Genomic DNA, 27,013 nt, shown 5'->3' with positions numbered 1-27,013 from the left:
ATAGTCTTTGCCCACAAGTTGGGGAAACCCGAAACAGGGGCTTTTATTACTGTTCGACTCTCCCACCACTGCTAGGAAAACAGCACGCAGTTCAGCTCACCTTGCTGATATGTTCTTGCCTTCTTTGATCAGGGGCTTCCCTGGTGGCTATACTGGTAAAGAATCCACCTGCAATCTGGGAGACCTGGGTTCAATCTCTGGGTTGGGAAGATCCCCCAGAGAAGGGAACGGCTACCCACTCCGGTATTCTGGCCTGGAAAATTCCATGGACTACATATACAGTCCATGGGGTCACAAATAGTCGGACACGACTGAGCAGCTTTCACTTCACTTCACTTCTTTGATCAGAGTGGTGGCCTTCCAAACAGGATGCTATCTGTTCACCTTATGACTGCAATCCATAAACTAAGCAGCTTTTTGTTGGTCTGTTGAGAATGGTTTACAAGGCATTTACAGGGCACTGTCCAAGTAATGGCAGAATCTGGCAGCTCCTCATACAGTTTTAAAGTCAGTCCTAGGGGAGAAGAGGCTCCTTGCTTGTGAGTCCTTGCATTCCACTGATAGCATGATGCTGTATAAACCATTTCACTTTCAGTTCAGTTCAGTCACTCAGTCATGTCCAACACTTTGTGACCCCATGAATCAGAGCATGCCAGGCCTCCCTGAGTTAACTCAAACAACTCCCAGAGTTAACTCAAACTCATGTCCATCAAGTCGGTGATGCCATCCAGCCATCTCATCCTCTGTCACCCCCTTCTCCTGCCCCCAATCCCTCCCAGCATCAGGGTCTTTTCCAATGAGTCAGTTCTTCGCATCAGGTGGCCAAAGTATTGGAGTTTCAGCTTCAGCATCAGTCCTTCCAATGAACACGCAGGACTGACCTCCTTTAGGATGGAATGGTTGGATCTCCTTGCAGTCCAAGGGAGTCTCAAGAGTCTTCTCCAACACCACAGTTCAAAAGCATCAATTCTTCGGCGCTCAGCTTTCTTCACAGTCCAACTCTCACATCCATACATGACCATTGGAAAAAGCATAGCCTTGACTAGACGGACATTTGTTGGCAAAGTAATGTCTCTACTTTTGAATATGCTATCTAGGTTGGTCATAACTTTCGTTCCAAGAAGTAAGCATCTTTTAATTTCATGGCTGCAATCACCATCTGCATTGATTTTGGAGTCCCCCAAAATAAAGTCTGACACTGTTTCCACTGTTTCCCCATCTCCCATGAAGTGATGGGACCAGATGCCATGATCTTCGTTTTCTGAATGTTGAGCTTTAAGCCAACTTTTTCACTCTCCTCTTTCACTTTCATCAAGAGGCTTTTTAGTTCCTCTTCACTTTCTGCCATAAGGGTGGTGTCATCTGCATATCTGAGGTTATTGATATTTCTTCCAGCAATCTTGATTCCAGCTTGTGCTTCTTCCAGCCCAGCATTTCTCATGATGTACTCTGCATAAAAGTTAAATGAACAGGATGACAATATACAGCCTTGACATACTCCTTTTCCTATTTGGCACCAGTCTGTTGTTCCATGTCCAGTTCTAACTGTTGCTTCCTGACCTGCATATAGGTTTCTCAAGAGGCAGGTCAGCTGGTCTGGTATGCCCCTCTCTTTCAGAATTTTCCACAGTTTATTGTGATCCACACAGTCAAATGGAAAAAACCATTTCACTTTAGTTTATTTTAATTGTAGTGTAGTTGATTTTTTTTAATTTCCATTTTATTATGGAACTCTTCTGGGCAATACCCTCCCTGATAGTGTTTTTCTGATGTAATCCAAGACATCATAGGCATTTCAGGTATCAAGATTTTTTCCTATCCTTAAATCTTATGGGCAGTTTTGATTAATGTCTGATAGCAAGCTAGTATTGCCCCTCCGATGGAAACTCACTAACCTGGGAGGTGCTCACAGGCTTTTGCAATGAGTCCCAGTCTCAGCGCCACACACAGCTACTGCACAGAGAATTTGTCCATGTCAGGGCTCTGGTCTGTACTCTATACTGTTTGCGCTCAGGCAGTCTTATTGGTTCCAACTTAGCACATCCAATTAATACTGCCTGAAGGGTAGACTTACACACTTTCTGTTTTCAGAAACAGTTCCCTAGTCAGACACAATGTCCAGCCCCATAATCATTCAGATAAAAAGGATGCAACCACTTCAAATATACAAATTTTCATCTAAACTTTCACCTTAACCCCATCAATCCTCACATCTCTAACTGTAGGTAAGGGAGGCAGTCCCCGCTTAGACATGATATCCACCCCTCAGAACGTTCATGTAAAGAAGACACACTCTTTTCACATAAAGTCCATGTCAGCCTTAGAATTTTCACCCAAACCTTCATCTTCATCCTATCAGCCCTTTTATCACTGTATTCTCTCCATCTCACTGAAGCCTGCCTCAGGCTTCACTGATACATTTTGGTACCACAGGGCATGGGGCTTCCATGTCAATGAGTCCTAGGGTTTTCTTCTTCATGCCCTTATTTCATCCACTTAAGTACATAAAGTCTTGGGTCCCCTTTGCAGCAAGGGGATGAGCCTGGGGACTCTGGCCTTTTGTCAGGTGTGTTAAAGAAAAAAATCCAACTGAGTAAAATTTAAAGATCTTACTGGCTCTATTCAGAAATTCATAAATTGGGGAGCCTCAATCTAGCAATACATAGGAGCTTCAAAGAGCTGTACAAGGCAAGAATTATAGGCAGAAGGGAGCAGGAAGAAGGAAGTTACACTGGGCATTTGCAGCCTGGTTAAGCAGGGTTTCTTTCCTTGCATGGAGGAAAGGGAAGTCTTAGAAGTGCTGGGCCAGGTAACTTGCACTGAGCAGCCAAAAGCTGACGGCCTGCCTAGGTTCTCCTTTCCTGGGAGAGCCCAGCATAAACACTCAGTGCAGTTTTGGTTTGCTGACAAGTGGCTTAGCATGAATGACTCCATCTTGGCCCTAATCTGGTTACTTTAACAGCCTTTATCTTGGTTCACTGCCTAGCTATTGCCCCATCCCAGGTCAGGTTTCTCATTGCAATTCTTCGTATGCCAGCTTCATAAATTAAAAAAAAAAAAAGTTCTTCAAACTGAAAGTAAATAGAATGAACTTATTTGGGTCCCACCAGGGGTTCCCTTTTGGACTTATTTGGAGCCCACCGGGGGGTGAGGAGGGTCCCTTTTGTCCACCCAACCTTCAATCCTGCTGTATTAAGACTTTTGTTTCAATCCAATCCAATGTCCAGTTTAATTTATCTAATTTCTAAAGACTTCCACCCTGCTGGGTTGTGTTCCTTGACCCTCCGCCAACTTTAACATTTCCACATCCACTTGTTCATTAACCTGGTGTTTTATTAGCAACTGCAAAGCCCATGAGGAGAAGCTGAGACAGCGAATTCAAAAAGGCTTCCGGGGTTATCGCTGATTTCTCAGTAGTAAAGTTACATATGGTGCCCAGTGAAAAAGGGCACCTCCTTTCAGTTCAGTTCAGTTCAGTCGCTGAGTCGTGTCCGACTCTTTGCGACCCCATGAATTGCAGCACACCAGTCTTCCCTGTCCATCACCAACTCCTGGAGTTCACCCAAACTCATGTCCATCAAGTCGTTGATGCCATCCAACCATCTCATCCTCGGTCGCCCCCTTCTCCTCCTGCCCCCAATCCCTCCCAGCATCAGAGTCTTTTCCAGTGAGTCAACTCTTCACATGAGGTGGCCAAAGTACTGGAGTTTCAGCTTTAGCATCATTCCTTCCAAAGAACACCCAGGACCGATCTCCTTTAGAATGGACTGGTTGGATCTCCTTGCACCCCACTTAACTATGGCCTTTATCATGACCTGGGTAACAGGTTGAAAATTAATAAACAGAACCCTCATTTAAAATGGAGTCAGGAGGCCAGAAGGGGGAGGTCTCAGGCACTATCACCTGAAGTCAATTGTAGACCGTATAGGAGGCGATATTACCCTTGTATATCCAATGGGAAAAAGGTTAATACTTTACACCAAGTGAGAGGAGGAAGAATTTCTCCTTGCCCAGCAACAGCCCAGTCAATGAGAGCTTGTCATAACTCAGCCAATGAAAAGCCTCTGTATTTGGAACTTCCATGTTCCTCCAATGGGCTCTTTTTGTTTTAATCCCTGCTGGTCAAGTCTTTTATTTATGTTTTTATTTTTGGCTGTGCTGGGGTCTTTGTTGTTGCGTGGGGACTTTCTCTAGTTGGGGCTAGCAGGGGCTACTCTTCGCTCTTTGTTGAGGCGTGTGGGGTGTCTCTTCGCTGTGGCTTCTCTTCTTGCAGAGTGCCGAGGCTCAGTAGTTGTGGTGCATGGGCTTGGTCCGCTTGCCCTCTGGACTCTCCCTGGAGCGGGGATCAAATCTGTGTCCCCTGCATTGGCAGGCAGAGGCTCCACCACTGGACCACCAGGAAAGTCCACCAATGGACTCTATCTGCAACAGCTGTTCCCAGCTCCCCCTTTTCCTGTATTAAAAATAAAACCAAACAAACAATATTTTTTTTCTTTTTCTCAAGACCTGGTGCTTCATCAAGGATTTTATGTCCTGAATTGAAGTTCTTTGGTGTTCCCAAATAAACCCATTTTTCTGCAGTCTTATTGTTCTGTACTAACACGGGCGTGGCAACCCACTCCAGTGTTCTTGCCTGGAGAATCCCAGGGACAGCGGAGCCTAGTGGGCTGCCGTCTATGGGGTCGCACAGAGTCGGACACGACTGAAGCGACTTAGCAGCAGCAGCAACACGGGCGTATTCAGCAGGTGAACATCCCCAGTTATCATAAAGTCGGTCCCACACAGCTTGCATCAGAACATACCAGCTGTCTCATGTGTGATGTTCATTTGGAATTTATAGGGAGAGTCAGATAGCCTCCTTTCTCAGGGTAAACAGAATTTAGTTGGCTTTCATTCACCAGACTGGTGTTTCCTTGGGAATAACCTACAAGGATTCTGGATCTTGTATAGCCATCTGTGATTATTCCATAGTGAGCTGTGGGTCCTCCATCAACCTAAACATGCTCTCCACGTTGCAACCTTCAAAACCAAAGACAGTGCCCCTGAATTATTCTCATAATCTATTCTACTAATGGTTCTACAGGAAGCTGATACACCAAAATAAGGCAGATTCTTCATACTATGCCCTCTTGTTTCCATAGTTTCTTGATTTTGCCCTCCGCCAACGTGGACCACCTCCATGGTGACCAGAGGTATTAGAGTTGCTCTGTTTTCCCACATAATCAATCCTTCCTTTTGGGGTAGCTTTGAGTCTAGAGGCTGAAGCTCAAACTGATAGATATCGGAGTTTGGTTCAGCATCAAGTTCTGATTCAGCACTCTTTTAATTTCATTTTAGTCTTTACAGGTAGTAATAACCAAAGGACTGTGTATTTGACTTTTTTCTCATTAGTTTGTCTTTCCTATGTATCCAGTGGACCAACTCCCCATGAATTTTTAACTTTTACTATTAGTATCAATAACTTATTCTAGCACAGCAGCTGCTCCATACTGTGGGTGACCATGTGACCACCAGGGATTAAAGGTTCCTCATACTCCATTCTTTCATTTTTCCCTCTTCCCAAACCATGTTTCACTGAGCAAAGACTGTTTTAGCAAACACCATATTTTCTTTCTTTTTTTTTTTTTTTTTTGGGTAAATTGTAATTTTTTTATTGGAAAACAAATATACAACTTGGAATGGATTTGAGGCAAATTGTGCCATAAGCAGATTTTCTTTAAGTGGCTAAAACAAAGTTTAAAAAGCAAGTTAACAATAAAAGAAAATGTTTCTGGTATAGGACCAGCAGTACAAAAAAATAGTGTACGAGTACCTGGATAAAACACCCGTTTTGCAATAGTGCAACTTTTAAGTACATATTGTTGACTGTCCGTAGTCCACGCAGAGTTACAACTCCACACTTCAACAACAACATGCTGACAGTTCCTAAAGAAAACTACTCAAAAAAAAAAGGCATAACCCAGATGTTCCCTCATTTGACCAACTCCATCTAAGTTTAGATGTGCAGAAGGGCTTAGATATATCCAGAGTAAGCCACATGCAACATGTTACTTGATCAATTTTCTAAAATAAGGTTTCAGGACAATGACAGTAAGATAAGGGAAGAAAACATGGAGGAATGAAGTCCTAATTACTATACATGCATTTTTTTTTTTGACAGTAGGGGGAAACCTTTTACAGATAAGTTACAAACAAAGAAAAGGCAAATAAACAATTTTGTACAAGAAATTTAACACATTCTGTACAATGTCTTCACTTTGCTGTCATCATTTGTACAAACTCTTCATAGTTTACTTGACCATCACCATCAATATCTGCTTCCCTGATCATTTCATCAACCTCTTCATCTGTTAACTTCTCTCCAAGGTTTGTCATCACATGGCGGAGCTCTGCTGCACTAATATAGCCATTACCATCCTTATCAAACACACGGAATGCTTCTCTAATTTCTTCTTCACTGTCTGTATCTTTCATTTTTCTTGCCATCATTGTCAGAAATTCCGGGAAGTCAATTGTGCCATTACCATCAGCATCTACTTCATTAATCATGTCCTGTAACTCTGCTTCTGTGGGATTCTGCCCAAGAGACCGCATTACAGTTCCCAATTCCTTTGTTGTTATAGTTCCATCACCATCCTTGTCAAATAGTGAAAAAGCTTCTTTGAATTCTGCAATCTGCTCTTCAGTCAGCTGGTCAGCCATGCTGCAAGCGTTACCGGTCTCCGGGACACAATCACACAACTACTCAGCTCGCTCGCTTCACTCGAACTAATTCCATATTTTCTTCATACAATGAAAGAACTGATTTAACTCATAATACTGTTCATACCAAATGTGTGGGGTTTTTTCCCTCACCAACAACCAATTCTCTGTTTCTCTAACACCAATTAGGTGTCTTACAATTCAATTTAATTCTGACACTAACCACCTGAGTTAGGCATCAGAAACCACAGGTTTAAGGGTTCCGTCCCATAATTCAGACATTAGTCACAAATGGGTGGTCAGAGTACCCACAGTTCAGTTCAGTCACTCAGTCATGTCCCCTCTTTGCAACCCCATGAATCACAGCACGCCAGGCCTCCCTGTCCATCACCAACTCCCGGAGTTCACACAGACTCATGTCCATCAAGTCAGTGATGCCATCCAGCCATCTCATCCCCTGTCATCCCCTTCTCCTCCTGCCCCCAATCCATTCCAGCATCAGAGTCTTTTCCAATGAGTCAACTCTTCACATGAGGTGGCCAAAGTACTGGAGTTTCAGCTTTAGCATCATTCCTTCCAAAGAAATCCCAGGGCTGATCTCCTTTAGAATGGACTGGTTGGATCTCCCTGCAGTCCAAGGGACTCTCAAGAGTCTTCTCCAACACCACATTTCAAAAGCATCAATTCTTCAGCGCTCAGCCATCTTCACAGTCCAACTCTCACATCCATACATGACCACAGGAAAAACCATAGCCTTGACTAGACGGACCTTAGTCGGCAAAGTCATGTCTCTGCTTTTGAATATACTATCTAGGTGGGTCATAACTTTTCTTCCAAGGAGTAAGTGTCTTTTAATTTCATGGCTGCAGTCACCATCTGCAGTGATTTTGAAGCCCCAAAAAATAAAGTCTGACACTGTTTCCCCATCTATTTCCCATGAAGTGATGGGACCGGATGCCATGATCTTTGTTTTCTGAATGTTGAGCTTTAAGCCACCTTTTTGACTCTCCTCTTTCACTTTCATCAAGAGGCTTTTTAGTTCCTCTTCACTTTCTGCCATAAGGGTGGTGTCATCTGCATATCTGAGGTTATTGATATTTCTCCCGGCAATCTTGATTCCAGCTTGTGTTTCTTCCAGCCCAGCGTTTTTCATGATGTACTCTGCATAGAAGTTAAATAAGCAGGGTGACAATATACAGCCTTGACGTATTCCTTTTCCTGTTTGGAACCAGTCTGTTGTTCCATGTCCTATCTAAATTGGCTACAAATTGGGGGGTTCCTACAAATACTTCTCCAAGTTTCAATAATTCACTAGAACAACTCACTCAGGAAACATTCTTTCTATTACTGGTTTATTACAAGGATACAACTCAGGAATAGACAAAGCGAAAACATGCATCGGGCACAGTATAGGGTGAGGGAGGGCAGTTTCCATGCCCTCTCTAAACACATGGTTCTCCCAGCACCTTGATGTGTTCACCAATCCAGAAGTTCCAATAACTAGAAAGTTTCATTTGAAATACTATTAAATTAAAAAAAAAAAGGTAGAGCATAAAATATAAATACACGATGATTAAAAACATAAAAAAATTAAATTTCCATATCGTCCCTGAGCTTGAACTCTTCTTGACCCCAGAAGAAGGTATGAAACTGCACTATGAATCCAGAAAAAGTTATTTGGAGAGTTAACTATTTTTTACAAATGTATTCAGAGAACGATCATCAAGGATAGAGAAAAATCAGTTCAAGTGACTAATGGATTAATGAAGAAATCAAAGAGGAAATCAAAAAGTACCTACAGACACGTGAAAACGAAAACATAGCAATCCAAAATATATATAACATTAAAAAAAACAATTCTAAGGGGAAAGTTTATAGTGATACAAGCTAACCTCAACAAACAAGAAAAATCTCATACAAACAACCTAACTTTACGCCCAAAGGAACTATAAAAAGATCAGAGCAGAAATAAATGAAATGGAGAGGAAAAACAGGATCAATGAAACTAAGAGTTGGTTCTTTTTTTTTAGTCTTTTTAAAAGTATGTTAGCAACTGTTTTTATTGTATTAAGATTTATTTGTTTGTGGCTGCTCTAGGTCTTTGCTGTTGCACACAAGCTTTCTCTAGTTGCTGTGAGTGGGGGCTACTCTTTGCTGCGGTGCGGAGGCTTCTCATTGCAATGTCTTCTTTCATGGAGCACAGGCTCTAGGCACACGCGCTTCAGTAGTTGCAGTGTGTGGGCTCAGAAGTTGCAGCTCAAGGGTTCTAGAACTCTGGTTCAGTAGTTGTGGCACATGGGCTTAGCTGTTCCATGGCAAGCGGACTCTTCCCAGGCTAGGGACTGAACCCATGTCCCCTGTACTGACAGGCAGATTCTTTACCACTGAGCCACCAGGGAAGCCCAAGAGCTGGTTCTTTGAGAAGATTAACACATTGATAAATCTTTAGCCAGACTCATCAAGAAAGAGAGAAGGCCCAAATTAATAAAATCAGAAATGAAAAATGAGACGTTAAAACCAACACCACAGAAATATAAAGGATCATATTATTAACAAAATTGCTATGAACAATTACACAACAATAAAATGGACAACCTAGAAGAAATGGACAAACTTCTAGAAATGCACAATCTCTCAAGATTGAGTTAAGAAGAAATAGAAAATATGGACAGACCAATTACCAGTAATGAAATTGAATCAGTAATATTAAAACTTACAACAAACAAAAGTCCAGGACCAGATGGCTTCATAGATGAATTTTACCAAATGCTTGGAGAAGAGTTAACATGTCTTCCTCAAATAATTCCAAACAATTGCAGAGGAAGAGATGTTTCTGGACCCAATCAACAAGGCCAGCATCACCCTGATACCAAAACCAGATAAAGCTATCACACACACACAAATTAAAGGCCAATACCACTGATGAACATAGATGAAAAATTCCTCAACAAAATATTAGCGAATTGAATTCAACAATACATCATAAAAAGCACAGACAATGATCAAGTGGGATTTACCCCAGGGATGTAAGGATGGATCAATATTCACAAGTCAATGTAACACATCATATTAACAAACTGAAGAACAAAAATCATATACTCATCTCAATAGAAACACAAACATATTATTTAAAAGCTTTTGATAAATCCATAATTTAATTCATAATTAATTTAAATTAAGTTTAATGAAATTCATAAATTCATGATTTAAATTTATGATTGAAAACTCTCTGGAAAGTGGATATAGAGGGAACATACCTCAAGATCATAAAGGTGATGTATGACAAGCCTATAGCTTAACACCATACTGAACAGTGAAAAGCTGGGACTTTGTTGGTGGTCCAGTGGTGAAGAATCCACCCGCCAAGGCAAAGGACATAGGTTTGACTCCTGGTCCAGGAAGATCCCATATGCCAGGGAGCAACTGAGCCCAGGCAGCACAACTACTGAAGCCTGTGCCCCCTAGAGCTCTGCAACGAGAGAAACCACCACAGTGACAAGCCCACGTACTGCAATTGGAGAGTAGCCCGACTCACTACAGCCAGAGAAAGCCCACGCAAGCACTGAAGACCCAGAACAGCCAAAACCAAACAAATCAATAAAATTTAAATGTTGAAAAGCTGAAAGTTCCTCTAGGATCAGAAACAAGACAAAGGTGTCCCCTCTCTTCACTTTTATTCAACATAGTATTGGAACTCCCAGTCATAGAAACCAGACAAGAAAAAGAAAGAAAAGGGATCCAAACTGGAAAAGAATAAGTAAAACTGTCACAGTTTGCAGATGACATGCTACTATACATAGAATTTTCTAAAGATGCCATCAAAAAACGAATAGAACTCATCGATGAATTTGGTAAATTTGCAGGATATAAAATTAATATACATAAATTCTGTTGTGCTTCTAAAAACTTAATAGTTTAACTATTAGAAAGAGAAGGTAAGAAAATAGTCTCATTTAAAATCTCATCAAAAGAGCTTCTCAGGTGGCTCAATGGTAAAGAATTTGCCTGCCAATGCAGGAGTTTAATCCCTGATTTGGGAAGATTCCCACATGCTTCAGAGCAACTAAGCTTGTAGGCCTTAAGTATTGAGCCTGTGCTGCAGAGCCTGGAAGCCACAACTACTGAGCCCACATGCTGTAGCTACTGAAGCCCCCACGGCCGAGAGCCCACACTCCATCCACGGCAAAAGAAGCCGCCGCGATAAGAAACCTGAGCACCTCAACTAGAGAGCAGACTCTGCTCAGCACAACTAGAGAAAAGCCCGGGCAGAATAGAGACCAAGCACAGCCAAAGCCTAAACAGATAAATAAACGAAATGAAATCTTTAAAAAGTAAAACTGCATCAAAAATAATAAAATACCTAGAAATAAACCTAATTAAGAAGGTAAAAGACCTATCGTTGGAAACTATCAGATGCTGATGAGAGACACTGAAGATGACACAGACGGACAGACACACTGTGCTCACGGGCTGGAAGAATTAATATTGTTAAAATGACCATGCTCCCCAAAGCCATCTACAGACACAATGCAATACTTATCAAAATAACAATGGCATTATTTGTTACAGAACTAGAACAAATAATTCTGTAATTTGTAGGGAAGCACAAAAGATCTTGAATAGTCAAAACGATCTTGAGAAAGGAGCACAAAGCTGGAGGTATCATGCACCCTGATTTCAAACTATACTACAAAGTTAAGAGATCAAAACAGTACCATACTCTTACAAAAATAGACACGTAGATCAATGAACAGAATATAGATCCAGAAATCAGCCTACATTTATATGGGCAATTAATCTCTGATAAAAGAGGCAAGAATATATCATGGCAAAAAGACAGCCTCTTCAATAAATGGTGTTGAAAAAACTTGACAGCTACATGCTGAATATGTCTCACACCACAGACAAAAATAAATTCAAAATGGATTAGACTTAAACGTAAGATCTGAGACCATAAAACTCCTAGAAGAAAACATGACCCAGTACACTTTTACATGAGTCTTAATAATATTTTTAATATACATCGCCTCAGGTGAAAAAAAGCAAAAATATATAAATTGGGCTACATCAAATTAAACAGCTTTTCACAGTGAAGGAAACTGTCAACAAAATGAAGAGACCACCTATTGAGGGGGAGAAAATCTTTGCAAACAGTATTTCCTATATGGGGTTAATATCCAAAATATGCAAAGAATACATACAACTCAACAACAAAAATGCAAAAAAACGGCCCAATTAAAAAGTGAGCAAATACCCTCTCGACAAGATGGTACACCAGCAGTACCGGCGAGCATGCCTCCTGCTGCCCCACCCAAAGCCCCCGCTGCGGCCTCATCCCCGGCCCCAGTGCAGACCTCCCCCTCTCCCCACCCAATTGCTGTCTGGCCCTGCCCTCCCAGGCCCCTTCCGTGGTGGCTGTGTGGTCCTCTTGGCCTCCATCATGGACAGCTACGAGCGATGCAACGAGGGAGCTGCCCGAGTTATCTGGACGTTGCTGGGACCCGTTGACACGTAGTCAGTGGAAGTCACCAATTGCCTTTTAGTGCCATACAATGAGTCAGGAGATGAGGTGACTGCTGACATGGAATTCGCTAAGAACATGTATCAAGTGCACAGGAAAGTCTCTCCAGAGGAGCTCATCCTGGGCTGGTACGCTTCAGCCCATGACATCACGGAGCACTCAGTGCTGATCCGTGAGTACTACAGCCCAGAAGCCCCCAACCCCATCTACCTCACGGTGGATACAAGCATCCAGGCCTCATCAGCACTTTAATGCATGTTCCCCAGAGGACCGTGGGGGCGATGGTCACCTTCTGATGGTGAAAGACCCATGTTAGACACTGGACGCATTGGAGCTGACCTGACCTGTTTTAGCCCCTACCGGGTAGTTGGCCTCTCCAGGGACCTGCGGCAAGTCGGCGGCCCCCCAGCACTGTGTTGCAGTGCACAGAGGACTCGCTGTCTGCAAAGGTGTCAGCCAACAGTACCCTGGGCCACTTCTTGATGAGTCTGGTTAACCAAGTGCCCAAAACAGTTCCCGAGGACTTCCAGACAATGCTCAACAGCAACATCAACGACCTGTTGCTGGTGACCTATCTGGTCAACCTCTCATAGTCACGTTGCCTGCAATGAGGAACCTGTCAATCTGTGAAGGCAGCCCTCCTGTCATGCAGGGCCCCAGCCAACCCTGGGCCCAGATTGGAGGGAAGGAGAAATGGTGTCTTTGTGGTTTGAGTCACTGACTCAGTCAACTGCTTGTGACTCTAAAGAAACACAGACTACCTTTTGTAAGTGAAAGAAAACAAGTGAGCAAATAATCTAAATATTTTCCCAAAGAAGACATACATATAGCCAACCAGCATATGAAAAGATGCTCAACAGCACTAACCATCAGGAAAATGTAAATCAAAACCGTAAGCAACAAGGACCTACTGTATACCATAGGGAACTATATTCAGTGTCTTGTAATAACTTGTATGGAAAAAGAATCTGAAAAAGTATATATTTAAGTTGAAGTGCTGTCAACTTTTCGCCATTAAATGTATATGCGCGTCTATGTGTGTGTATGTGTGTACACACATATCACTATGCTATACACTTGAACACTGTAAATCAACTATACTTCAAAAAAAAAATCCACAATGAGATATCACATCGTAGCTGTCAGAATGGCTACTGTTTGTTTCTTTAAATATAGAATGGCTATTACTAAAACACAACAAGTACCAAGTGTGGGTGGGGGTGTGGAGAAACGAGAACTCTTTTTTATTGTCAATTAATGTTTGTTTCTTTATTTTTGACCATGTCGGGTTTTCACTGTGGCACATAGGTGCTTTCTTGCCGTGCACGTGCTTTCTCTAGCTGCAGTGACCCGGAGATACTCTCCAGCTGGGGGCGCAAGTTGCTCGTCGCGGTGAGTTCTCTTGCGGAGCACAGGCTTTAGCGCACGTGGGATTAGTTGCCCTGCGGTATGTGGGGTCTTAGGCCTCAGACTAGGGATCAGAGTCCCCTGCGTTGGCAGGTGGATTCTTAACCATCGGCCCATGAGGGAAGTCCTAAGCAATGACAACTCTTATAAACTGTGGATAAGCATGTAAATTGTGCAGTCACCATGGACAATAGAATAGAGGTGCCTCAAAAAGTCAGAAATTGAACTACCAAACGATCCCTCAATTTCACTACTGGGAATTTATCTGAAGAAAATGAAAACAATAATTAGAAAAGATATGTGCAGCCTATGTTTACTGTACCATTATTTACAATAGTCAAAATATGGAAGCTACCTGAGTGTCCGTAAATCAATGAATAAAGAAGATATGATATATATACATACACAAACACACACACACACAATGGAATTTTACTTTGCCCTCAAAAGGAATGAAATCTTTCCATTTGCCACAACGTGGACAAATCTAGAGGTTATTATGCTAAGTGAAACAAGTCAGACAGAGAAAGACAAATACTGCATAATTTCACTTATGTGTGGATTCCAAAAAACAAAACAAGTGAACAAACTCAACAAAACAGAACAATAGATTTAGAAATAAGCAGGTGGTAGCCACAGGGGAAGTGGTGGGGGGAGGAGAGAAATAGGTGAGGAAGATTAAGAGGCTCATATTTTCAGTTGCAAAATAAATGAGTCATGGGTATGAAAATTATAGTGTGGGGAATATAATCAATAATTATATAACATCTGTGTATGGTGACAGATGGCAACTACACATTGTGATGATCATTTTGAAACATATAGAAATTTTCAATCACTATGTTGTATAACATGAACTGACATAGCATTGTGTTGTAGGGTAATTATACCTCACAAACAATGCACAAACAATCTCATAGAAATAGAGATCAGATTGGTGTTTACCAGAGGTGGGAGGAAACGGCAACCCACTCCAGTGTTCTTGCCTGGAGAATCCCAGGGACGGAGGAACCTGGTGGGCTGCCGTCTATGCGGTCGCACAGAGTCGGACACGACTGAAGCGACTCTGCAGCAGCAGAAGTGGGAGATGGGGTCGCGGAAACTGGACCAATTATAAAATAAATAAGTACAAGGGATGTAGTGTACAACATAGTAAGTATAATTAACACTGTTGTAGGGGGTTCCCTGGTGACTCAGCAATAAAGAACCCACATGCAGTACAGGAGATGTGGGTTTGATCCCTTAGGAAGATCCCCTGGAGAAGGGAATGGTAACCCCCGCCAATATTCTTGCTTGTGAAATCCCATGAACAGAGGAGCCTGGCAGGCTACAATCCATGAGGTTGCAAAAGAGTCTGACACAACTTAGCGACTAAACAACAATGTTTTACATGGCAGTTGTCAAGAGAGTAAATCCTAAGTGTTTTCATCACAAGGCAAATATAGCTTCTTTCTACTTATTTCATTTTAAACTGATATGAGATGATGAATGTTCACCAAACTCATTGTGGTGATTGTTTCATGGTACAGAGAGATTATTAAAGACCTTTAACTTAAAACTGGGAGCAAAGATTCCATAGGAATCAAAATTGGAAGAGATTATTCTTAATCTCAGTAAACCCATTTCCTCATAAATAAAATAAGGTGGTGCTTTTAGGTGCCCATTTCTTGGGGTTGATGTGAAGAATAAATGGGATGAGGCATGTAAACACTCGCCCCAGCGTTTCGTACATGGCAATGGTTAGTTATTAGCAGTGTGTATAAGAAATGTAAATCGTTGTAAGATGGAGAGTCAAGAAGGGCAAAAATACTTTTTTGTAAAGTTGTTTCAAGATCAACCAGTGATAAGAAAATAATTATCAGAAAACATTTTCAACTTAAAAAAATACCAAGTATCTGTTGATGGACTGCAGTCCTACCTGTCTCCAATAAGACTTGGCATATCAAGGAACTCATCCAGACTCTAAGGAGATAACAGAAAAAAATGCAACCCAAGATAGGTTTCAAGTTGGGCCATGCTAAATGTCAAATAGACTTAACACAAATGATACAACGAACATGCCCCAGGCAAGAGTCCCCCTAATGTTATCGAGTGATCTGAGAGACGGGTGAAAGGATTGCGCAGTGAGGGGAAGTCTGACATCACCTAAGTCCTGAATGAAAATGGAAGCATTAAACTAGAGAGGCACTTCTCCACTACTTAGGTAGGTTCCAGGCTGCTGTGTGACGCTCAAATTTAATTTGGTTTGTCGAGTGTTTGCCATGTGCTTTTAGGTACTGGGAAAGCCACAGGATCTGAAGGTGAGTGAAATGTGTTCTGCTTCCAGAAGAGCTCTCCAGTCTGATGGGGGAAAACACGAGAGAAGGCAGTGGTGATCCCAGGGAGTCAGTCTCTGAGCCGCGAGAGAGAGCCTTAGTCATCTGGGGACAAGGTGGCAGTGGGCTACACTCAGGGAAGACTTGCCCAGGTAGTTGAAGTAGCCTAAAATAGAAGACAGATTCATTTTAAGACAGAGGACTTCTTTTTTAAATTTAATTTTTCTTAAAAATAGTTGATTTACGTGTTATATTAGGGTCAGATGTATAGTGAAGTGATTCAGTTATATTAACATATATGCATATGTCCATTTTTTTAGATTCTTTTCCCAAATAGGTTATTACTGGAGTATGGACTGGAGTTCCCTTTGCTAAGTAGTAGATTCTTGTTGATTATCTGTTTCATATGTAGTAGTGAGTGTATGTTGATCTCAAACTCCTAATTTATCCCTCCCCCCGCCCACAATTTTCCCCTTGGGTAACCATAAGTTTTGGTTTTGAAGTCTGTGAGTCTGTTTCTGTTTTGTAAAGAAATTCATTTTTATAATCTTTTTAGATCCCACAGGTAAGTGATATCATATGATATTTGTCTCTGACTTATTTCACTTGGTATAATAATCCCTAGGTCCACCCCTGTTGCTGCAGATGGCATTATTTCATTCTTTTTTATATCCCATTCTTATATGCATCGCATCTCCTTTCTCCATTCCTCTACTGATGGACAGTTAGGTTGCTTCCATGTCTTGTCCGTCGCAAATGAACATTGGCGTGCACGTTTCCTTCCAAATTATGATTTTCTCTGGATGTATGCCCAGGAATGGGCCTGCTGGACCCTGTGAGAGCTCTGCTTTTAGTTTTTAAAAAAACCTCCATCCTGTTCTCCAAAGCGGCCGTACAAATTTATGTTCCCACCAAGAGTGTAGGTGTAGGAGAGTTGCCTCTTCTCCACACTCTCTCCAGCAGCCTTTGTGATAATGGCCATTCTGACCAGTGAGAGGTGAGTCCTCATTCAGAAAGTTTCTCATATTGGACACTCAGCCTACAGCCTGCCTGGTCACCTACCCTCAGCATAGGCTCCATAAGGTGCAGCTAACCTCGCAACAGATGGCCCTAAGCCACAGTCCTTGGGAGAAATGCAGTTCTCCTCGCTGGCACTGAAGGCGCTGCTCCCAAGACTTCTGCTAGAGTGAACTGCTACATCTGCTGAGAAAGCTGAAAAGAGAACAGCGCAGAAGAAAAACACATTTCTGAAATGAGAAAGTGTGGCCGGAAACCCCTTGGCGGTCCAGGGGTGGGGACTCTGCCCTCTCACTGCTGAGGGCCTGGGTTTGAGCCTCGGTCGGGAACCAAGATCCCACAGGTCAGATGGCATGGCCTAAAGAGAGAGAGAGAATGTGACAAATTTCATGTGCAGACAAGGCCAAAAGTGAGTGTCACTGAGGGGTGAAATTCCAGAGAAACGGGCTGTTCCCTGCCGCAGCAGTGGACAGAGGATGTTGAATTCATCTCTGCTTGCAGTGAGCACCGAGGCAACTCAGGGATGAAAAGAATTCCTGCCGCCTATCAGCCGCCAGCCTGCAGTTACTCCCTACGGTGAGCCCCGAGGAAACTCAGGCTGTGAAAACGCAGGGTACTGGCTCCAGATAGCTGAGCTGCATAGCACGGGAGTGCTTCTGTGAGCCCATGCTTCTGCGCCTCCCTATACATAGCTTGGGTTTTCTTTCTTTTTAAATATAAATTTATTTATTTTAATTGGAGGTTAATTACAATATTGTATTGGTTTTGCCATACATCAACATGAATCCACCACGGGTGTACATGTGTTCCCAATCCTGAACCCCCCTCCCCCCTCCCTCCCCGTACCATCCCTCTGGGTCGTCCCAGTGCACCAGCTCCAAGCATCCAGTATCCTGCATCGAACCTGGACTGGCGATTAGTTTCTTACATGATATTATACATGTTTCAATGCCATTCTCCCAAATCATCCCACCCTCTCCCTCTCCCACAGAGTCCAAAAGACTGTTCTATACATCTGTGTCTCTTTTGCTGTCTCGTATACAGGGTTATCATTACCGTCTTTCTAAATTCCATATATATTTGTTAGTATACTGTATTGGTGTTTTTCTTTCTGGCTTACTTCACTCTGTATAATCCGTTCCAGTTTCATCCATCTCATCAGAACTGATCCAAATGTATTCTTTTTAACGGCTGAGTAATACTCCATTGTGTATATGTACCACAGCTTTCTTATCCATTCATCTGCTGATGGACATCTAGGTTGCTTCCATGTCCTGGCTATTATAAACAGTGCTGTGATGAACATTGGGGTACACGTGTCTCTTTCAATTCTGGTTTCATCTGTGTGTATGCCCAGCAGTGGGATTGCTGGGTCATAAGGCAGTTCTATTTCCAGTTTTTTAAGGAATCTCCACACTGTTCTCCATAGTGGCAGTACTAGTTTGCATTCCCACCAACAGTGTAGGAGGGTTCCCTTTTCTCCACACCCTCTCCAGCATTTATTGCTTGTAGACTTTTGGATCGCTGCCATTCTGACTGGTGTGAAATGGTACCTCATTGTGGTCTTGATTTGCATTTCTCTGATAATGAGTGATGTTGAGCATCTTTTCATGTGTTTGTTAGCCATCTGTATGTCTTCTTTGGAGAAATGTCTATTTAGTTCTTTGGCCCATTTTTTGATTGGGTCGTTTATTTTTCTGGAATTGAGCTGCAGGAGTTGCTTGTATATTTTTGAGATTAGTTGTTTGTCAGTTGCTTCATTTGCTATTATTTTCTCCCCTTCCAAAGGCTGTCTCACCTTGCTTATAGTTTCCTTCGTTGTGCAGAAGCTTTTAATCTTAATTAGATCCCATTTGTGTATTTTTGCTTTTATTTCCAATATTCTGGGAGGTGGGTCGTAGAGGATCCTGTCTTTAATTAGCAATAATCTTTTGATATTCAGCCTACCGGCCCTTTGTTACAAAACTTCTACATAACCTGGCTCCTGCCCCCATCTCCACCTCACCTCCTTGGAGCGGTTCTCTCTCTCACGGTTACCTGAGACGCTGCCTCCCATGCTTGAAGTCCTAAAAAATTCCTGCCCAATAAAACACAACTCCCAACTTTTAGGTTGTGAATAACTCTTTAGTCAACACCAGACAGAGCCAGTGACATACGTAGGCGCCTGCAACAGCAAACTCAGGGGCCACACAAGCTGGAGGAGGCCCATTGTGTTCGTTCCTCATTCCTGCCCGGGGATGGCCGGTCGGCCAGCAAACGGATGCACCTTGAAGGCCTGCTCTGTACCAGGGCCGCAGGAAGTAATCACCAGGAGCCTGAGGATCGCAGGGTGCAGGTAGAGGTCAGGTGAGAGTGAGTAAGGGGGCTTCTAACCCAGCCTGGGGGAATCCGGGGAGGCTTCTGAGAGAAGGTCATGCTTACGCTGAGACCTGAAAGATGAGTAAGAGGGTGGGGAGGGGCAGGAGGCCTTTCAGCAAGAAGGACACGTGAGAAGTTCAGTGCTGGGTGCTGAGCAGGGGGAGGGGAAAGGCCTCTTCCCTGCTTCTGGCTTTACGTTTCCTCTGAAGACTCCGAGGTCTTGCCCTACTTTAATCCTCTGCAAAGAGGAAGGCTGAGTTCCCTGATGGGTATCTATTTTGTGTCTGTCTCAGCCTACTGACAGTGATGCTATCTATCTGCAAGGAGTGCCTAGGGGCACTCACCTGGGCCCCTGCTATTTGTGATGAGTCTCCTCTTTCGCTACTAGAGCCAGTTGTTGTGGCTGGACCAGTTCCTATGGTTCTGATCATGATTGCACCTCACAGCAACACTCAGGAACATTTGAAAAGACAAGGGTTATTACTCACAAGACCTGGAGGGTATAGGCATATCTGGGGCCACACTCTGAGGTCATGGCTAAAGAGAGCACAAAGCTGGATTCTGCCTTTCTTGGGGGTCAAGGTGGGGTGCCTAGGGTTTCACGAGTTCACTCTTTATTGAAAGTGAAAAGTAAAAGTTCAAGTGTTAGTCACTCAGTTGTGTCCGTCTTTGTCCCCAAGGGCTGTAGCCCGCCAGGCTCCTCTGTCCATGGAATTTTCCAAGCAAGAATACTGGAGTGGGTTGCCATTTCCTTCTCCAGGGGATCTTCCTGACCCAAGGATCAAACCCAGGTCTCCTGCAAGAATTTTTTTTACCATCTGAGCCATCAGGGAAGTCTCAATCTTAATTGGCGAATTTAAAACATAGGAATGGAAATGAGACACATAGGAGCAGGAAGGGAAAAAGCAAGATCTCTCAAGTAGTCAGTTATCTAGGTCACCCAGAGCTTTCTAAAGGGGGAACTCCACAGGTGGGGTGGTCTGGCTCTTTATGTAGCCATGTAGCAAGCAATGTGCTTTCTCAATCAAATGTTTAATGTCAGGCACCTATGATGCAACATATAAGCTACTTGTCAGGCACTTACATTACAGTATCATTCAAAGTTTAGTGCGGGAAATAGCACTGTAGATATTTTGGGCAGGGAAGGGTTTATCAGGTTTCACTGCCCACCCCTTGACTGGAAAGACCGGAAGGAGGGAAGAGCTGGCTCAAGGAGAGGGCATCCATGGGTGAGTCTAAGAACATGGAAGGACTGGTGCACAAGTGAAGCTCCTACCACTGGAGCCTCCGATTTCACAGAGATCTGCATAGTTTATGTCAGGGACTGCTGCTGCTGCTGCTGCTGCTACTAAGTCATCAGTCATGTCCGACTCTGTGCGATCCCACAGACGGCAGCCCACCAGGCTCCGCCATCCCTGGGATTCTCCAGGCAAGAACACTGGAGTGGGTTGCCATTTCCTTCTCCAATGCATGAAAGTGAAAAGTGAAAGTGAAGTTGCTCAGTCGTGTCCGACTGTTAGTGACCCCATGGACTGCAGCCCACCAGGCTCCTCCGTCCATGGGACTTTCCAGGCAAGAGTACTGGAGTGGGGTGCCATTGCCTTCTCCGAAGTCAGGGACTAGGAGCCGTCAGATAAGAAGTTGTCACCCCAGGGGAATTCCCTGGTGGTTCAGTGGTTAAGAATCTGCCTTGCAATGCAGGGGACACGAATTCGATTCCTAGTCAGGGAGCTAGGATCCCACATGCTGAGTGAGGCAAAGCTAAAGTCACGCACGAGAAGCCCGTGCCCCACAACTGCTGAGCCCACACGCTGCAGGGAAAGATTCTGAATGATGTAATGAAGATACCTCGCACTCCAGTTAAAGACCTGAAGCAGTTAATAAAAAAAAAAAAAAAGCAGCTACCACCCCAACAGATCCTTCATATACAAAGGAAAAATGGATGCTGGAACATTGCTACAGAAAAATCTCATGATTCCATAAGCTGGCTTGCCAGATAAATAAATAAGGGCCAGCATCTAACTTCCACCTTACTTACCACCAGAACCCTAGGTGCAAAGGCTTCTGTGAGTATAGTCTAGCTTTCTGACTCTGCACTCAGGAAGGTGCCTATGAGGGCGGGCTGGAAGGTAAAAGCTGATTCACGGTGTTCATTGCAGTGGGGCACAGATGCTGGTCTACATTTCTTGACCAGGTTGAGCCTATTTACCCTAGATCCTGGCTTAGGGGATTTGGTTTCCTTTTTTCTCTCTACCAGTGATAGAGCCAGAGTAAGAGGACAAAGTCTAAGTGATTAAATCCCCCTAGAGGTCCCACTAGGGAACTGTGAGTAGAAAAAGTATGGGAGACCCCTGTTAGTTAATGATCACTCAAGAAAGCACATTTGCTTGGGCACAAAACCAGGGAGGCTTGCTTAGCGACAAAAACATGCGACAGAAGCACAAGATGTGCCCCCAAACAATGAAACAATAGTGGCAAGAGACCCATATCCTGAGCAGAGAGCTCAGCAGTTAATCCCTAGGACATGCTCTCTGCACACGTGAAAAACAAGATTTGTGGACCTAGCTTGGCCATGCAGGGACAAGAAAACTGCCCTGGTCAACCTGGACGAGGAGCTGATGATGGAAGCATGATGTCTACTCAAGAAAGACCAAGAAGTTCTTCACCCCCTCCCCACTCTTCCATTGATTATAAAACCATAGCCCAGGAAGTTCTTGGGGAAGCACCCCTTGCCCACCTGCTTGTAAGCCTCACAAGCCTCTTATTGTAATAAACCACTTATCTATCACTTTGTCTCTCGCTGAATTCTTTTCTGCACTGAGACGTAAAGGACTATGGTACTGGAGCTCTTCGGAGCCCCTGAAACAACACCAGATGGTTTCACTAAAATGAGCAAGAGGCAGGGTCTGCCCTACACACTGCATCGTTCCCTTGGATGGGCTGGTTCAAGGTCAATTCGCAAGTGCATTCTGATTCCAACACTAAACTCTGTCCCCTAATCTATTTTGGTTTTCTTATCTGCTGACTTTATTGTGTTGTTTTCAGTTGTTTCAGAACTTGGGTGAGAACAGGATAAAATTTATAGGGCCCTCCCAAGGAACACATCTTCTAATATGGCTGCAGTGAAAAGTGATGGGACAGAGAGACAGGAGGCTGAAGAGGCCCCTGATTCTATTAGGTCAGAGTCCCTTGGACTGCAAGGAGATCCAACCAGTCCATTCTGAAGGAGATCAGCCCTGGGTGTTCTTTGGAAGGAATGATGCTAAAGCTGAAACTCCGGTACTTTGGCCGCCTCATGAGAAGAGTTGACTCATTGGAAAAGACTCTGATGCTGGGAAGGATTGGGGGCAGGAGGAGAAGGGGACGACAGAGGATGAGCATCACCTGGATGGCATCACCAACTCAATGGACGTGAGTCTGAGTGAACTCCGGGAGTTGGTGATGGACAGGGCGGCCTGGCGTGCTGCAAAGAGTCGGACACGGCGACTGAACTGAACTAACTGATTTTGGAGTTGAACCTAAGGCCACGGGGGAGCCCCTTCTTCTGCCTCAGGTGTGTGAGACTTGACGAGATCCTGAAAGTCTATATATCACCCTGTTTTCTCCTCTGCCCCTTCTCTTGACAAGAAGAGTTCCGAGGTGAAAAAAGATGGAGGGAGGCAGTAGAAAGTGAGTGTTAATCCACCTGGTAGACAGTCTCTCAATGGCTGCCAGGATGTCTGCTTCCTGTATTTACATCCTTCTGTAATTTCCTTCACCTACACAGGGGCAGGACCTACTGACCTGCTTCTTAAGAACAGGCGATAAGATAACATTCTGGGATCAGGCTATGAAGGAAGGTGACCTCCACCTTGCTCACCTTCTCTCCCTGACTCTTCTCTCTCACTTGCTCTGATGAAGCAAATAAGGAGTCCCTAGGTCTCTCTGGACTTTGCTTTTTGCTAAAGTGGTTGGTCCAAAATAAAAAAAAACCCCAAATAAACAAAAAGCAAAAAGTGGTTGGTTCATCCTACAGCAGGGGACCACAGCAAAATCTAGGCACCCCTGCCATTAGTGAATAAGGCCCCAAGGAAGGTTTCCAATACAGATAGCCCACGACTTGTGACAGTTTGCCTTCCAATTTTCTGATGATGATGCAAAGCAAATTGCATTCAGTAGAATCAGATTTTGCTTTCTTTTTAAAATTATTTACTTCTTTATTGACTTGTTTTCAGTTGCGCTGGGTCTCAGCTGCTGCGCGCGGGCTTTCTCTGGTTGCGGTGAGCAGGAGCTATCCTTTCTCGTGGGCTCCGTAGTTGTGGCTCTATGCCCGAGAGTGTGCAGGCTCCAGCAATTGAGTGTAGGCCCAGCAGTTGCAGAATATGGGCTTTACTTGCTCCGAGGCAGGTAAAATCTCCCTGGACCAGGGGTCGAACCCATGTCCCCTGCACTGACGGGGGGATTCCTATCCACTGCACCAGGGAAGTCCCGTCCCGTGCTGAGCTGTGCTCTTTCCCTGGGTAGTGGTACCTGGTGCAACGCACTCTTGGGGTGCTGGACAGTGGCAGCAGCCACAGCTCCCCAGTCAGCCACATGATCGTGAGGTCCCAACAACCATTCTGGTTTTCACTTTCAGTACAGTAGCCAACAGATCGCATGAGGGAGTCTGTACTTTATTATACAATAGCTCTATTGTATTGTTAGATGATTTCGCCCAACTGTGGGCTAATGTAAGTGTTCTAAGCTTGTTTAAGATAGGCTGGGGCTACGCTAGATAAGGTAGGTTAAGTTAGGTATATCAAATGCAGTTTCAGCTTACTATTTTATAACGTGTGATGGATTTGTCAGGATGTAACGCCATCAAAAGTTGAGGAAGATCTGTTCTTTTCGCTCAAGATCCCAGCATCTACCTCCCTTAGGCAGATAAACAACTAAACAGACCATATGGACCCATGACATCCAATCTTCCAGCATAAAAACTAAGGGAACAATCTAGAAGTTAACCAAACAAACACGATGGGGAATGAGATTATTCTATAACTACCCTCATTCAAAGGGTGCCCTCATTCATACGCATAGACAAGCAAGCATGAAAAATACCTATAACCAATCTCCACTAAAATGGAGGAAATTAACACCAAAGACAGATGAAATAGACGAGGAACAGTCCTTGGAAGGTTTGCACTAGGCAATTCTAAATGCTTTGCTCCCACTCGAAGAAACTAAAGCAAACACGGAGTTCATGAAACAAGAAATTGGGAATCAGATGAGAAGACAAGAGTTAATAAGGTGAAATAGCCGCTCACATGAGTAGGGAAAAATCAATTTCCATCCTACAAATGTTATGGAATCTCCAGTCTTGTGGGCCCTTCTAATCAGAAACACAGAGGAAATTTAATTCTGGAAAACAGTTTGGCTGAAGTAAGTTGGAACATTACAAAGACTACGGTCGACCCCTTTTTAACTTGGTACCCACACATTGCCTGAAACCACATTTACTCTCAAATAGAGACAAAGACAACACCATGCTTCTGTTTAACATGACACACGAGGCCTTTTACAACCAAAACCATTCTAACATCATTCCCAGGAAAGCATCAGAGTCAGGGTCCCTTTTTTGCCTTTGGATAATGTTCATTCTTTCCCTAGCTGATTTACACTCCTGTTTTGACATCCTGTAACTTAAAATACTTACATATAAAGTGATTATGAGTCACGTCAGATTCAATGATGAGAGAGGAGATAAAACCATTTTGGTTAATATTTATTAAAATATATTCACATCAAAGTAAGGAAGAAATACTTATAACTATTAGAGGCCTCATTCCAGAGCTGGTCACAAGGCCACCTGCTAGTATATACAGCTACTATGATCTACTATTCATTTTGTATTTCTTTGGCTTCAGCAAGCACCTCAGTTGTTAGATTCTTGCCTGGTGGGATGACTCCAGCCTTTTGTGAAGTCTGGGACAGTCACTGTCTAAACTGGGGTGTTGCAGTTTTCCATTTATCTTTTAGTTTTTAAATTGATGTTTAGTTGACTTACAATGTTGTGTTAATTTCTGCTGTACAGAAAAGTGATTCAGTTATATTTATATATAGATTCAGTTATATATATATATTCTTAAAACTTTTTTTTCCGTGATTGTTTATCATAGGATACCAAGTTCTCTGTGCTGTACAGTAGGATCTTATTGTTTATCCCTTTTCCATTGGTCTTAATCAGACGATATGGGAGTACTAAGAGGCACCCCAAAGGGTCTCCTGCAGAATCCCTTCTCACCCCCACTGTGTAGCAGCAACCCATTTTCCCCTTACTAGTCTGGTCAATCACCCCAGCCAGTACTTTGTCTATTGATTCAGTGCCCAAAGATGCCAGATGGCAGCTTCAAGTTCCAATTTAATGCAGTCTTTGCTGCGTCTCCCAGTGAAAGTGTTTTCCCCTTTGTAATGAAGAGCCTTAGACCAGCAGATGCTAAAGCTGCAGAGATGGGAAGCAAAACTTTGTTGGATCGTTAACCCTGAGAAGACTGACATTCGTATTTACCGCTTGATTCCTGAACTTTGGAATCCAGGGTATGGGAGAAACTAACGTTGATTTAGAGCATTCACCGCAAACTGGTGGACACTGTCCCAGTCCTGCCCGGTGTCACCACCTACGCGGCGATATAACTGAATCTTCAAAAAGCCATTCAGTCAATCATCTGTCAAAGGGGTTGCTTCAAGACGATGGGGAATAAGGATGGACCAGTGAATTCCGAGAGCGAGAACCCGCGGCTGCATTTCATTTGCTGTGAATTCCACGATGGCGGATGAGGCGTTCTGGAAATCCACAGAAGGCAGTTTTGGCAGAAGCTTTGTGGGCAGTGAAATCTATGTCCAGAGCAAGTGGCAGTTCCAGCAGGAGAGGCTGGCTGTCTCTTCCATAATGAAAGTGGTTCAGGGTGATCAACCTGATGCCAGATGGCTGGCTGAGTCCTTGCAACAATGGTGCTACGTTAGGGGCTCGGTGCCGCCTCCGCTGCTGGCAGATTGGGCACTCAGCAGTACGTGTAGCCAGGTCAGTCTTGATGGACACACGCTCCTGGTACTGAGCCCATACATAGCCCCCATCATAGCCAGGACCACTTCATTCACGAGCTCACAGGAGTTGCTGGGGAGACAGGCACTGTCTGATGTCTACCAAATGGGTCATCCCAACCACTCGATTATTAAGCCCTTCCTCTGCCCTCTGATGAGCATTCTATGGAACTGAAATGTCTTCCTCCTCTGCCATTCAGAAGGCTCTATCCTCAGACCTCTTCTTCAGACCTTTCCATTTTTCTGTTGTGCTCCTCCCAGGTCCACTCTCCAACCAAACCATGATTTGGTGCAGACCCTTCCTTCCAGCCACTTCTCCTTGCAGGCAAAATAAACCAACAGGTGAGCTGCCCCAAGTTCTGCCCACTGGGAGCACTCCCCTTCACCACCATCTGGGCTGTGCTGGAGAGGAGCTTCAGTGCCAAAGCTGCTCACTTTCAGGTGATGCACGGCAATCACGCAGAACCATCTGAAAACCAACCTGAGACTCTTCTTCCTGAGTCCACTGGCAGAAAATCTCCATGAAGGCATGGGCACAGCTTGAGAGGATATACTGTAGCAGCAACAGAGGCCTTAGGCAAGTCTGGGAATTGGTTACAGGATATCAGGGCAAGAGACTAACCTCCTCAGGCGG

At 43.8% G+C, this 27,013-nt stretch overlaps 1 protein-coding gene and 1 pseudogene across 1 annotated transcript; one reads left to right on the top strand and one right to left on the bottom strand.

The window, feature by feature from the left end:
- Window positions 1-5,648: 5,648 nt before the first annotated feature.
- On the bottom strand, window positions 5,649-6,750 carry LOC138083189 (calmodulin-1). The gene has a single exon (XM_068976892.1). The coding sequence runs from the start codon at window positions 6,700-6,702 to the stop codon at window positions 6,253-6,255; it is 450 nt and encodes a 149-aa protein (XP_068832993.1). The 5' UTR covers window positions 6,703-6,750; the 3' UTR covers window positions 5,649-6,252.
- Window positions 6,751-11,994: 5,244 nt separating this feature from the next.
- Window positions 11,995-12,853, top strand: LOC138083560 (eukaryotic translation initiation factor 3 subunit F pseudogene; annotated as a pseudogene).
- The last annotated feature ends 14,160 nt before the right edge of the window (window positions 12,854-27,013 follow it).

The sequence above is a fragment of the Capricornis sumatraensis genome, chromosome 8, assembly GCF_032405125.1.
Source record: "Capricornis sumatraensis isolate serow.1 chromosome 8, serow.2, whole genome shotgun sequence".
Taxonomy (NCBI): domain Eukaryota; kingdom Metazoa; phylum Chordata; class Mammalia; order Artiodactyla; family Bovidae; genus Capricornis; species Capricornis sumatraensis.
The sequence above is the reverse complement of the archived record's forward strand: the minus strand, read 5'-3'. Positions and strand labels throughout refer to the sequence as shown.